Source organism: Panthera onca, chromosome C1 (assembly GCF_046562875.1).
Source record: "Panthera onca isolate mPanOnc1 chromosome C1, mPanOnc1 haplotype 2, whole genome shotgun sequence".
NCBI lineage: Eukaryota > Metazoa > Chordata > Mammalia > Carnivora > Felidae > Panthera > Panthera onca.
In genome coordinates, this window is record NC_138346.1 from 72,256,771 (window position 1) to 72,271,958 (window position 15,188).

Here is a 15,188-nt window from a genome sequence, read left to right on the forward strand (position 1 = left end):
GTATGAGCTGCCTTATCTCTTATCTCCTTTGTCCCCATCATTATTGTCCTAGTTAACACTCTCCTGTCTCTTGCCTAGACTTTCCTAACAGCTTGTCCAGTCTCACCAACCTGGCATTTGTCCACAGCTGCCAGAGTCATCTTACCATCTTTTCAAAATGTAAACCTGATTTTATCTCTTTTGATGTTGCTTTTGACCAAACCCTTTCAGTGGTCTGCAGTGCACAGAGGATAAAGTCCAAGCTCCTGAATGTTACACAGAACACCTTTTTTTTTTTTTTTGATATGGTTCTGCCTTACCATCCAGTATCACCTTTGGCTGCTTTTGCAGACAGACCTTGCTCTACTCCTGGGTATCCACTCTAGTTCCCAAATGTACTGTACTGTGTCTCACTACTGGAAGGTTCTTCAGCCCATTCTCATATGACAGCTTCTATCAGTGCCCAGTATCAAATACTATGCCATGGCCTCCTAACTCTGGAAAATCTTCATTACCTACCCATGCAAAATTAACTGCTCCCCCTTTAAAGCCAGGACCCTGGCATTAACATGTCTCTATCTTGATCAAATCATAAACGCTTCTTTACATGTCTCATTTTCCATTAGGCTCAGAGCTCCTTGAAGAAAAGTACCATATCTTGTCCATTTTTTAATATCTTCAATACTGACTTTAGTACCCAATAACCATAATCATAATAAATATCAGTTATTGCACAGTAGTATGGCTTCCAGTGCTAATCTCAATGCTTCCCTCATTTAATTCTCACTATACCTTTATGAAGTAGGTATTATTACTAGCCCCATAAGAAAAGTAAGACACAAGGTAAGTGCTTAATACATGTGAATTAATATTATTGCTTTTAAAAAAATTAATGTAGTCATATCACCATTACTCCTAAGAGTTCCCAGATATTGTTACAACCGGAAGTTGATACCTTGGTGCAGGGAAAGAGTGTGCAATGGCATGAGTATAGCTATTTGGTTGGAGGAGATATAGGTTGCCTGGCATTCTAAATTCAACTCCATGTATACAGACCTTCAAACTTAACTGCTTTGTTTTAGTTTTTATTTTTGTGTTCATATGTTATACTGACATTGTAAATCATTTCCCCATTCCCTGATCTCATTTATACCTAACCATCAAGTACAGAAATAGTTGGTACTAGTATTACTTCTACGTGTCCTTAAAACGTCAGATACGGAAATGAAGCTGCCAAGTCTGGGAAGAAAAAAATGCCCACCTCAATACCACTAAGTGGGCAGTTCTTGTGCTAATTTATTATTTATCTGGCTTAAGTTCTCTCTCCTGCAAGTCACACTACTAAGACAGATTTGAGAGTTATCCTAGATTGTAAGAAATAGTTTTTCTATGGAACTACAGTTTTGCAATTCTTTAACTGATATGGGTTATTTCCAGAAAACATTTTCATGTTAACAACTCCAATATGCTGAGTTCGAATGCATAATAAATGGTGGAATTTGGGACTGGGTGTGAGGTGAGAGGCTAAGGTATTTGTAGCCCAAGGATTGGTGCCAAATCACAGTTTATAACAACTACCTACTGATCACCATGAAGCCAGTGAGGTAAAGAATTGTTACAAACACATCTTTAGTTTCCAGACTAATTCATCGGAGACACCTACAACCCAAACTGAAAATCACAGAAGGATGAGTTCTGTAAATTTTTGCATCTGTTCTTTTCGACTCTCCTGCTTCGTCTTGCTCCTGGATACTGCACCCTGTTGAATTCTTACTAACTCTTTGTGTATGTCATTTCCAGATCCCTAAGAGAGAGGATCTAATTAGCTCCATGAATCACCATAATCCCTGTTGAGCAACCTCTCACATCAGGCCCACTGACAGTGCTCTATGCAGATCCCCTCCAATGCTGTGTTATGTAAGTGTACTTCAGTTTTGGAGTGCTTTCACTCTCAACAACCAGCAACTGCATCTCACAATCAACAGGCTGCCCTCAGGTTGCATGAGGCCAGTTTCTTCTTCATGCACAAAGAGCATATAGTGCCTGGAAACTTATATACCCAGGCTCGGCCCTTAACCAATGACTGATGAATATGGGAGTATAAACATCCCAGCTCCCTCACCACTGCTAGGATTGCCTGTGAGGTGACCACCTCTCTTCAATCCTCTCTACAGAATTGTGACAGTTATCTTCTGTGGGGTTTTGTTTGACATCCCACCTCTGTCTGTCTTACTTTCCCTTCCCTGCCCCATGTCCCCACAACTCTACTTTTTCTCGGGAACACTTTATATCTCAAGAGTCCTGTGACAGCAATACAAATTCTAGATTTATTTCCGGATTCTTTTCGCCAGAAAAATCAAATCATCCCAAGATCTGCTTCTGGAGAACCCAACTCAGAAAAGGCCATTTCATATTCTGCTAAGCCACCTAAAGATTGGCTGTCTTTGAGGCAAGAGCTCATCCTTGATCTAATCAGCTATGATCAGAGTTACAGGGTCATATGAACAGAGGATCATAACCCGTGCTTACCCTTTAACAGGGGCTTTGGCCACAAGCCATGGCAGCCTCTGTGAGTGTGAGAAGTAGAAGCAAAGCCAGAGATCTCTCCTGAGAGTACACTCATATTCATTTGGGTAATGCCTGCTAGGCATAAATATGGCAAGGTGATAACAAGTGAAGGCAACAGTAGCAAACTGTGTAGGTCAAATCAAAGAACTCAAAGTGCTCTATACACCCAATGTGGAAATGATGATGTGTCATTTGCAATCATAAAGCAATATCTTAAAATATGTAAAGTAAAGATATAAGAAACAAACTTGGGAGTACAGTATCAATAGGGAAAATAAACCCACAGATACATATGCACACACACACACATACACACACACACCAAAGGCCCCAGAAATCAACTCTTTCCACTAAGAGCAATGTGAGGTTGAACCACATTTAAGAACCTTATGAGTATTTCCTTAGTTTTCTGTTAACTCACAAGGGAAGTCTGAACGCCCATGAGGCAAAAACTGATTACAGCTATTTACAAGGTAGGAAAGATACACCTTTATTTATGGTTGTATTGTTTTTAATTTTTGAATTGTTAGGTATCTATCTCTCATCTTGTAAATTGCATACAGCAACTTGTTAGATAATTTACAGACTATATTATTTTACTGTAAGAATAATAAAACACTAAAACATCCCTTAGACTCAATAACTACTTGACTCACACAGATGTCACAATATAACAGTAACACTACAAAACAGCCATACAATGAATGAAATCACAGAACATATAAGGCACCTTCAAAGGAACTGGAAATAGAAATAGCCATAAACATCCTACCCAAACTTTTTTGTGGTAACCTCACAAAACACAGGGGTCCACACTCTATCCACAAAAGGGAGGGGGGGAAGCCTCAGTGTCCTTTATTAAACAAATGAAGGTTTTAAATTTTATTCTTGAATTGTCATCCATTGTTGCCTGACAGGATTCTTTTCTTTGCCTTAAAAGGAATTGTACCAGAGAGTAGGGAATACAAACCATTAAGACTTGGTACCTGCTCCAGGCTGGGGATGATGGCATGAACACAATTATAATACAAAGGAAAACCTATCAAGCACTCTCATTCAAAGTGAGGGATTGGGGTTAGCTTCAAGGAAGAAACTGTTTGAAGTATACTTCAGAGAACAATACAATTTCCAAAAGAAGAGGCAGGGAATAGAAAGCTCCAAGGACTTTTTGTTGTGATTGCCATTTTTCACTACTACAGGTTAAAGTAACCCCTGCAAGTCTTAGCATCTTTCTCTTTCGGAGCTTCCTACTGAACTGTCTTTAAGAAGAGAAGCAAAGGGGGACGGCCTGGGCGGCTCAGTCAGTTGAGCCTCCAACTTCAGCTTAGGTCATGATCTCACGGTCTGTGAGTTCAAGCCCTGCATCAGGCTCTGTGCTGACAGCTTAGAGCCTGGGGCCTGCTTCAGATTCTGTGTCTCCCTCTCTCTCTGACCCTCCCCCACTCATGCTCTGTTTCTCTCTGTCTCAGAAACAAATAAACATTAAAAAAAAAAAATTAAAATAAACAAAAAGAAGAGAAGCAAAGGGGAGCCTGGGAGGCTCAGTCTGGTTAAGTGTCTGACTTTGGCTCAGGTCATGATCTCACAGTTCATGGGTTTGAGCCCCGTGTCAGGCTCTGTGCTGACTCTCAGAACCTGGAGCCTGTTTCGGATTCTGTGTCTGCCCCTCTTTTGCTCATTCTCGGTCTCTCAAAAATAAATAAATGTTTTTTTAAAAAGTTGTTTGGTTTTTTTTTATAAAAAAAGAAGAGAAGCAGAAAGCCCAATTGGATCTTTTTCTTATGCAGTAAATTGGCAAAACAACCTTGGAAAATAGTATACCATTATCTGTTAATATTTGATGTAGGGGTGCCTAAGTGGTTCAGGTAGTTGAGTGTCTGACCTTCGTTTGGGTCATGATCTCACAGTTCATGAGTTCAAGTCCCATATTGGGCTCTGTGCTGACAGCTCGGGGCCTGGAGCCTGCTTCAGATTCTGTGTCTCCCTCTCTCTCTGCCCCTTCCCTGCTGGCCACTCTGTCTTTCTCTCTCTCTCAAAAATAAATAATAAACATTAAAATTTTTTTTAAATTTGATGTATGCATTCTCTGTGACCAAGCAATTCTAATTCTTAGAGTATACTCAAATGCATGCATTTGTACGTCAGAATATTTGTTCAGTGATCAAAGTGCCTTATTTGTATTTGTCAAAAACTGTAAACACGATCAAATGGATAAATTGTGGTGTGCGGTGTGTTCATACAATAAGATATATATAGCAACGAAAATGAAAAAACACAGGCATGCACAACAATGTGAATAAATCTTAAAAGTATAACATCAAGCCAAAGAACTCAGATACAAAAGAATACACAGATCATGAATCCATCTGTATGTCGTTCAAAAACAGGCAACACTAAGGGGTCTACTTGTCAGAGGTCCAACTGTACGTAAAGCAAGGACATTATAACCATAAAAGTGCAAACAGTGGCTGTGTTTAGAGAGGATGAAGGGATGTGTGATAAAAAAGGGACACAGTCGGGGCTTTTGGAGTACTGGAAATGTTATATATTTTCTGCTTAGGAGGTGGTTACATAGATATTCACTTTGAAAATATTTTACTACACATTTATGCTTTATAAGCTTTTTTCATATACATTGTAGTTCAAAATAAAAAATATATATATAAGATATCTCTACTATCAACAATATGACAGTATTCCTGGGGGACAAAAACATACATATGTGGAAAAATTATTGAAACAATACACAACATATGACCAAATACCAAAGATAAAAGGTACTACTATAGGAGGTGAAAGAGGATAGGCTTTGAAGAGTTAAAATCTGCACGGAAGAGAAAAGTCAGTCATGGTTGGAGGAACAACATGAACAATACTCCATATTCAAATTTTTATTTGGACCCGTACATTAACTAATGGATGATAAGGTCAAATAGGTAATGTTGGGAATGACTTGGATCAGATTATTGAGACCCCTCCACATGATAACATGCCTACATGTGTTAATGAAAACATTAAATATCAGTAGCTGCTATCTATTGGTTGCTCATTTTGTGCTAGGGAATTTAAGGCTTACAGTAATCTTAAGACTAAGTGTTGTTATTTATTCTTTTTTCAGTGAGAAAGCTGAGGCTCAAATTAAGTGTCTTGCCTAAGAACCCAGCTAGCAAGAGGTGGGGTAAGGACTCAAACCCACATGTCTGATTTCAAAACCCCTGATGGAAATAAGGGCCAACCTATCAGGAAGAGTACTCCTAGTACCCAGTTGTGGTCTCCACCATTTCCTACTAAAAAGAAGCAAACATCTTTAGAGAAGTGGCTGATTCCAGGTCTGGAACAGAAAATGTACATGTGGAGACTGAAACATCTTGTCATTCCAGATCACAAGGAAACTGTGAACACTTCTATGGTCATGTCTCCCCTGGCCAAAGTGGAGCATCAATATATATAATAAATGAAAGGGACTGAAAAGCACCAAATATTAATAAACCATAATTAAAAATTAAAATCTCATTGGTCACCTTCAGAGGATGTTATGAACCACCTCCTTATACTTTCAAAACTGATCAATAAAGGAAGAATCAAGTTTCTTACATGATCTGTAGTTCTGGGTAACCAACTAGTTGATAAGGAAAAGTTTCTCTTTAAAGAAGCAACCAACTAATAAATGAAGAAAAAAATGATGGAATTAGAATATCTTTATTTTCTAATGCTTAGTGATCCCAGGAATGATCAGCAATGGCTGATAACATCACTAAACAATGAGAAAAAAATATCACATTATGGCCCTCCAGACAGAAAAGCACAGCACATATGAAATAGTACCATCAAGAATAAATTGAATCTGAGTCTCATAAAGCCTACTATTAATTTATAAGAGCTACAAGGGATAATGGAACCTGTGAACACAATAGTGATGCAATAATCAAAATTCAGACTGAGAAATTCTACAAACGAGCCAGTTTTTTCTCACACAATTACAAGGGGAAAAAGAACGAAAAGACAGGGTGCCTGGAGATTAAAAGATACTTAAGAGAAATCTCAACCTGTGTCAATGTAAAAACCATATTTAGATTCTGACTCAAACACATGGTAAAAATAAAAGAAAACAAAATTTATAAGATAACTGGGGAAATGTGAACACCGATTGGATATTTAACAGTATTAAGAAATTATTGTCAGTGTTTTTAGGTGAGATAATGTGTTGTGGTTATGTCTTTTATAAGATCTTATCTTTTAGAGATGCATATTGACATATTTACAGATGAAATATTTGATGTTCTGATATTTGCTTCAAGATAATCTGAAAGGAGTAGAAAGTGGGTCAAAATAGAGACGACACAAGACTGACCCTGTATCGGTAACTGTTGAAGAAGGTGATGGGACCTATAAATTCATTATACTATGTTCCCTACTCTGGGTGCAGTTTTTATATTCTATAGTAAAAAAATAAAAACAAAAAATTCAAACATGCTCAGAGTCTCTCTTACTCTGATTCATGGAGAGGGAGAGACTAAAAATACCAAGGAGGGGAAGATTATGGTCAGGAACACAGAAGAATTTATGTTAAGAAAAGGAGGTCTGGGGCACCTGGGTGGCTCAGTCAGTTATGTGTCTGAGTCTTGATTTCGGCTCAGGTCATAATCTCATGGTTTGTGGGGCGGAGCCCCATGTGGGGCTCTGTGCTGACAGCATGGAGCCTGCTTGGGATCTTCCCTGTCTCTGTCTCTGTCTCTGTCTCTGTCTCCCCTCACCCCTCTCAAAATAAATAAACTTAAGAAAAAAAGGTGGGGGGGGGGGGTGCTCACTTTTCCTCCAAAACTGAGATAAAGGTGAGTAACAGGAAATACAGAGACATGGTAGACTCACATTAGGGAGCCTCATTAGGTTTGCCTACCAGCAAAGAGGCACATTTTGCTCCCTGGAAGAAGTCTACAAGGACATGGAACTGGGTCCTAAAAAGTAAAAGTTTAAACCATCTGCATCATGGGGATATTAGTGAGCTGACAAAAGGTGAACAGATGGTACAGTACTACCTCTCAGTACTAAAAATAGCGTCATATCTCTCAGTACCTAAAATTTTTTTAGGATTCTCACCATTACACTTCAAAAATGTTTCTAAAAGTCAATCAGCCATCATTCTTAGCTTAACTAAGGTAGATATCTTAACCTTACCCTTAACTAACAAGTTAGGTGGTCCTGAGTTATGAGTCAGCTTTGATGGAGACTTACATCACACTCTGACTTCCAAAGCTGGAAAACTTGACATTCACTACCTTCTGCTAAAGTCAGGAAAATAATTGTTCTAAAGTGTAAACCTGACCAGTTTCCCCGAGGAGCAAGGACTCCTGGGCTTTGATTATTTATCATTTGAACTATTGTTTTCTTGGAACAGATTTTGGCAACGGATTTAGTTATTCTGAGGAAAGAATTTCCAATTACATAAGTAAAAAGCAAACATATCACCTTAATTCTTGCCTCTTTGACAAAACATAGTGAATGCATGCCAATATAAAAACCAAATCCTTCATCACATTTCCCACATCCATAAAGTCATCTGTACCATTAAAATTATTTCCTTATTTTCCAAAGAATGCACCATTGACAAAAATGATTCCTAGAGAATTCCCACCATGCTTGAGGTGTTACACTCCTGCTCAGAACACATTACTGATCTTTGCAACCACCAACTACACAAGTCTTACCAACACCAGCATCGTCTTAACCTATGACCCACTTTTTCATCATCACCTAGCACCTAAATTTCGCCACAACCACCCCTGCCTTCTATCAGAGGCAGGTAGCCAGCCCTAAGGTGTTCTCACTGTGTTTTGGAAGTCTTCCCATGAATCTCAAGGGTCCACGTTGAACCTCACTTATGCTTTTTATATCCACAAAGGTCACTGAAACCTCTGAGCTCCAGTTTCCTCATCCAAAATGTGAGAGGGAAGATGATGGACTCCAAACTTCTCTGTGAACTCATAATTCCATAGTTCCTTGGTGTCTGTGAATGAGGCTAAGCTGAGTAAGTGAATGAGTCAGCCACTCTGGCTCCTTTCCAGTCCCATATGTCAATGTTCTGTAGACATACTGATAAAACATTTCCTTATCTGAGAATTCTACAGTTTAAAGCCTGGTGGGGGGAGTGCCTGGGTAGCTCAGTAGTTTAAGCATACAACTCTTGATTTCAGCTCATGGCATGATCTCATGGTTCGTGGGATGGAGTCCCGTTGTCAGGCTCTGTGCTGACAGGGTGGAGCCTGCTTGGGATTCTCTCTCTCCCTCTCTCTCTCTGCCCCTCCCCTGCTCACACTCATGCATGATCTCTCTCTCTCTCTCTCTCTCTCTCTCTCTCTCAAAATAAATAAATAAACCTAAAAAAGAAGTCTGTCGGGTAAATTCAGTTTATTTTAACAAGAGGAGTTGTTTAATTTTGTTTTTTGTTTTTTAAGTGGATGAATTACAACCTTATATTGGTCCTTTGAGATCTATGTCCATGATTATATAGACCTCACGAGTTTAGTTATAACCAGAAATAAATGCAGATCTTTATTATCACAGTGTCATGGGAATTGTTTAAAATTTATTCTTAGACCAAGCCCTCACTTGGGCCTCCTGAGTCCTCCTTACTACACCAGGGACCATCTGTGGGCATCATCAAAACTGCAGTTTAAATGCATCCCACACTGGCTTTCTTTATGTTGCAACTCCTCATGCAGTTGAATATGCTCCATTTGTAGGTTTTTTTTGTTCACATCTCACTCTGTTTTGAATGTTGTCTCAGGTACAGTTCTTTCACATGCGTAATCAGTATCATCCAGGCCCAGTAAGGAGAACAAAATCCATAGAAGAAAAAATCAATAGAAATAGAAATAGAAGAATAGAAATAGGAGAAAAAAAAATCAATAGAAGAAATTTAATATAGGGAAATAACTAGTTACAGAGATGTTGAAAGACCTAAAAATAAGTGCCAATGAGGCTACCCAGAAAGTAGCAATTACAAGAAGCTACTACTACCCCTGGGACCTGAGGAGCAGAGAAGGACAGTGTTATCTGAATAAGAGCCCAGGCCACCCTGTGGGAGCTAGACCCTTGGAGAAAGAACCACTCAACCATGCTGGAATCACAGCACAGTTGCCTGGTAGGAATTGGACCACAAAGAATGGGGCTTCCAGACAGGAACTGAAACCACAGAAGAGACATAGCCACTGCTTGGCATGCTCCCAAAGCAGAGAGGAGAGAAAAATCTTGGATTCTCCCCCACCCAAACTTCCATGTCCTACTCCCAGTTACTCCCATTGGCTGAACCTAACCAGAAGGCAAAGGGAGCCTGAGAATGCAAACTAGGCCCTGGAGATTCAAAGCAGGGGAGTGCAGGGAATGGATCTAAGAGAAAACAGGCAAATAAACAGGCTATACACGAATTGGAAAAGGAAATACAAATAACCAATAAACACAGGAAAATATGTTCAACTGCATTAGTAATCAGAAAAATGCAACTTTAACCCACCCATAACTTTAACCCACCAAAAATGTTAATATGCCAAGTGGTGAAGATGTTCAGCAGCAGGAATGCAAACCTGGGAGTGCAAACTGGAAAGCATACAGGCATTGTCTAATAATGTTGATGCTGAACATACCCTGTGTTCCAGGAATGCCACTTCTAAGAATGCACTCTCAGGAAAACCTAGCCATGTGCACCAGGAGACATGTACAGCAATGTTCACAGAAGCATCGCTAAATGCAGCAAATTACCCAGATGGAACTTACTCCAATGTCCACCAGCAAGAGAATGGATAAAGTATGTTTTATTCTTATAATGGAATATTGCATAAAATGAATAAATTATAGCTACACACATCAATACAGATGAATATCACAGGCATAATCTTTTTTATTTATTTTGGGGGGGGGGGCAAACAGGGGGAGGGGGAGGGGGAAGAGAAGAGAGAGAATCCCAAGCAGGCTCCACTTGATCTCACAAACCATGAGATCATGACCTTAGCCAAAATCAAGACTTGGTTGCCTAAATGACTGAGGCACCCAGGTGCCCCTATCACAGGCATAATTTTGAGCAAAAAAGATAAGTGCCCAAAAAACCTTGAACTGAATCTACTTACATAAAATCCTAAAACATGCACAGTTATATAGTCTGTTTAAGGCATGAACTATATATAAGGAAGCTGTAAAGAAAGGAATGAGAAATGACTCCAAAGAGGTGTTACCTCTGTCTGAGAATAAGGCGGACATGATCAGTAGGAAGCCCACAATCCTAGCTACTCTTTTTCAGGTATGATGCATTTTATAATTAAAAACTTCACTTTGGAGATACCAAAAGCTCATGTTCCCACTTCCTAATTGCAACTAAGAATAAAATAATATTAATACTCTCATATATTCATGCAAGTTCTATAGTTAGATTTCCATCTTGGTATCCTCATTTATGGCTATTGACCTTGGCCTAGTTATCAATCTTGTCTATGTTGTCTCAGTTTCCACATTTGTAAAATAAGGATAATAATAGTTCCTTCATAGAATGACTATCAAATAAAAGAGCACATTGGAAACTGTCAGCACGATGGCCTGGCACCCAATGGGTGGCAGATGTCTGTGATTTTGCTCACATCATTGCCTCAGCAATGGAGTATCCTCCCACCACCTCTATCTACTGAATTTCACTCATCGAAGGACATTCAGCTTGGTGCCTGCAGACCCTCACCCACCCACCACAGTTGATTTCTCCCTTTTTTAAATGCCCAGACCTCCTGTTGCCTGCACTAGGCATTTGCCATATATTTACTTATTTATTCATCCAGCAAATTAGGAGATATTTACCAGGTATTTATTTATTCATTCATCCTTTATGAGGCACTTACCATATATTTGTTCAGGCATTCATCCAGCAAATCGTGGGCCAGGTGCCAGGAACAGAGATGTGTCTAAACAGACAGAGTCACCGCCGTCAGGGGTCCTGCAGCCTAGAAAGGGAGACAGACATTCAGCAAGTGAGCAAGTGCATAATTGTTTAATCCAGCTATGCTAAGTGCTATCAAGACAAAGTGTGGGATGTACTCTGAACCAATCACAGAGGAAGTTGACCTAGACTGCAGAGTCAAGAAAGATTTCTTTGAACAAGTGACATTCAAGGTAAGACTTGAAGGATACACTGCTTTCTATTGTCACCATAGACAATAAATAGTTATTTAAGACATATAACCTAGGTGGAGTATCAGTACACATGTAACTGCAGAGCTTAATTTATAACATGTAACTGTAAAACTTAATTTATAAATTAGGTACACTAAGAGATTAATAATAGTAACTAATAAAAAACAATTATAACAATATACTGCAATAAAGTATGTGAATGTGGTTTCTCTTCTTTCTCTCTTTCTTCAAAATATTGTACTATACTCATCGTCCTATTGATAATGTGAGATTGTAAAATGCCTACATATGAGATGAAATGAGCCAAACGATGTAGTGATGTAGATTTAGGTTACTATTGACCTTCTGACCACACATCAGAAAAAGCATCATCCACACTGTGGTTGACTGAGGGTAACTGAAACCACAGAAAGCAAAACCACAGATAAGGGGGGATTACTCAAACAGCAAGAGGCACTACGTGTTAAATATGAAGTGAACAGAATGCATATTATCCAGATGTTTGGAATCCCCAAGGGTTAGGGTCCTTCTTAGAAACGTTTTATATAAAATGTGAGATTTGAGCACGGCCTTAACTGGAGGGGTAGAACTAAACCAAGGGAGAAGGAAAAGAAGCATTCTACATTGGAGAAAATATGGATATATGGGCAGAGATAGGAAAAGGCAAGACAGATTCAGACAGGTTGACTGAAGCAAAGAATGACATAGGAAGGTAAATAAACATAAAGGGTCAGATCATAGAGGGGCTTGCTTTATCCTAGATGAGTTTTCCTTTTGTATCACAGGCTTCTTTGAGACTCTCAGGAAAGCCCTGGACCTCTTCTGCTCTTTCTCAAAAAAAAAAAAAAATTTTTTTAAGTGCATTCATAAAACTGTATATAATTTCAGGCATTCACAATCCTCCTGAACTCCCACTTAGCACTGAAAGGATGTGAGCAGAAGAAAGGTCATATGTTCCAAGCAGTGTTTAAGATTCCTTTGCCATGGGGCGCCTGGGTGGCGCAGTCGGTTAAGCGTCCGACTTCATCCAGGTCACGATCTCGCGGTCTGTGAGTTCGAGCCCCACGTCAGGCTCTGAGCTGATGGCTCGGAGCCTGGAGCCTGTTTCCGATTCTGTGTCTCCCTCTCTCTCTGCCCCTCCCCCGTTCATGCTCTGTCTCTCTCTGTCCCAAAAATAAAATAAAAAAAAAAAAAAAAAAAAAAAGATTCCTTTGCCTAAGAGGACAATTGTTGGCAGGAAGGTCAACTGAGAAACTACTGCAACATAATGCAAGCAAGAGCTCATATGGCCCTATGCTAAGGTGTGGCTCTAGGAATTCATTTAGTAAGTAAACTATTTTTTTTTTTTTTTTTTTTTTTTTAGAGCTTACTCTGGATCGGGTCTGTGCTCAGTGTAGGAAGGTAATAATGAGAAGAGCACAACTGTCAAGTAGCTCCAAGTTGGGCAGGATCAGAAAGGCAAGCAACCACAAATGCAGAGGGAATCAGGGCAGTAGCAGATAGTCTTACTCAGAACTTTGATTGCCCAGTTCTAGAGAATCAAGTCAAAGTCTTTGACATCATATTCAAGGCACTTCACGAAACTTCCACAAGTTACTTCTCTGCTGTCATTTTTCACTTAGGCCTCCACCACAACTACTTTTAACACACACACACACACACACACACACACACACACACACACACACATGCACCCGGAAGGGTGGTCATACTGGACTGCTGTCCTCTGCCCCTGCCTTGCAATTTTCCTGCCATTCTGTTACTATTTTTCCCCAACCAGCTATGCATGGTCAAATTCCTACCGACTACCCAAGACCCAGGTTGAGGTGCTGTCTTCCTTGAAGCTTTGTCCAGTCTCCCCATTCATTCTGCCCTAAGTTAACTGTGTGTGCCTCAGTCTCCCCTAGTACTCAGTAAGCTTGAGCCTGCAGGGATGTTTTCTCTTTATCTTATCCTGGGAGGAGCCCCTCCCCATAATAGCAAGTGCTTAATATATTTACTGAACTGAAGGCCCAAGTCTGGGGAGAGACCAGAGTCAAGGTTAGGAGTCATCAGCAAAGCCTTGGCAGTTAAAATCAGGAGAGGCAACCTAGATGTTCTTCTCCTGGAAGCATTCACCCTCAGAAGACAGGAATGAAGGTGTTTCTGGGTACACACCATGTGCTTTTATGGGGTTTAAGAATATAGGACATTCACATCCAGGCAACTTAGGTCAGCCTATTTATAATGATTGCAGTTCCCACAGGGAGAGGATAAATATTATTCTCACACTGCTGGTTTGGGGTGCACACTTCCCATTTCCACTGGATTATTATTATTAATTTTTAAGAGAAGAGCTTACTTGCAAAGGTCAGATGGTTATAAGGCCTAAATCGTTGAAAGTATTGATTGTAGGTTCACTCAAATAGCTCTTGCTTTTTCATTCTTTAACAATTGTGGGTGAAACTGCAGAGTGCGATTACCCTGCCTTTGTTTGCACTATCCGAAAACACAAGACGCAACTAAGGACACCTGAATTCCTTGGCTTGATAGCAGCAGCAACACTACGGATGCAGACTTCCGCCTTTGGGGTATGAGAGGATGTGGGTGCCTCTCCAGCCTAGCCCACAGTCAAGAGGTCCTCCCAGACAGGTGCGCTAGGCAGAGAACAAAGTCCTAAACGAACCCAACCCACACACCAGGAAGTTGCCAAGTCCCGGCAACTGCCGCGTCTCCTCAACTTTACTGAAGAAGAGTGGGGGCCAGGACCCCCAAGCCCGGTAGTCTGAGCGACACTCTGCAGTCTAGCTCCGCGCTCACTTCCCGTCTCCTGGCGGGTCGGTCCTCCAGAAGGTGCGCGTAGGTTCGTCTTCCCGCCAAAGAGTCCACTCACTTGCCCCGCCCCGCCCCGCCTGATTGGCCGAGGGCGGAGGGGGCGGGGCCGGGATTCCCCGGAGGCTCTAGGCAAAAGCGCCGGCCCGGCCCGCTGGGCGCAGCGGGAGGGGTGGGTCCCGCGTGCGCCCGAGGACCCGGTTGGACTGCTGGGGCCGGCTCAGGATGAGGACGCGCTGGGCGACCCTTCGCCGCGCGGCGGAGCTCCTCTTGCTACTTCTCAGGTGCTGCGCACTGGCGGAGCCCTCTGGCCGCGCAGGTAACCGCGGGCAGGCCAGGTCGGCGGCGGCTAGGGCCCTCGAAGTTGTCAGGTCTGCCGACTTTCCTCGGTTGGGGTTAGGGCGGCGCCCCGGGTCTCGTCACCTCTGCTTTCCTCGGGGGTCTGGAGCCGAACATGTGAGCCGAAGGGGAATTCTGGGGTAGGAGGAGCTCCCTGGCCCTCGGGCGCCTGGAGGATGGAGGGGTCGCGGGGGGGGGGGGGGGGCGCGGGGGGGGGCAGGGCCTTTCTGGTGCTGAGAGAGAACAGTCCACCTTAGGGAAAGCGCATGACCTTTTCTGTGCCGGTCCCCCGCCCCTTCCTCGTCCTGAAGCCTCCAAAATCT

The 15,188-nt window shown here is 41.4% G+C and overlaps 1 protein-coding gene across 1 annotated transcript in view; it reads left to right on the forward strand.

Moving 5' to 3' along the window:
* The first annotated feature begins 14,652 nt into the window (after positions 1 to 14,652).
* The window catches only part of LY75 (lymphocyte antigen 75), a 99,516-nt gene continuing 98,980 nt past the window's right edge, over positions 14,653 to 15,188 (forward strand). The window contains exon 1 of the mRNA XM_078451252.2: positions 14,653 to 14,845. Within this exon, the coding sequence (XP_078307378.1) occupies positions 14,752 to 14,845 (94 nt within the window). The 5' untranslated portion in view covers positions 14,653 to 14,751. The remainder of the gene's footprint in view (positions 14,846 to 15,188) is intronic.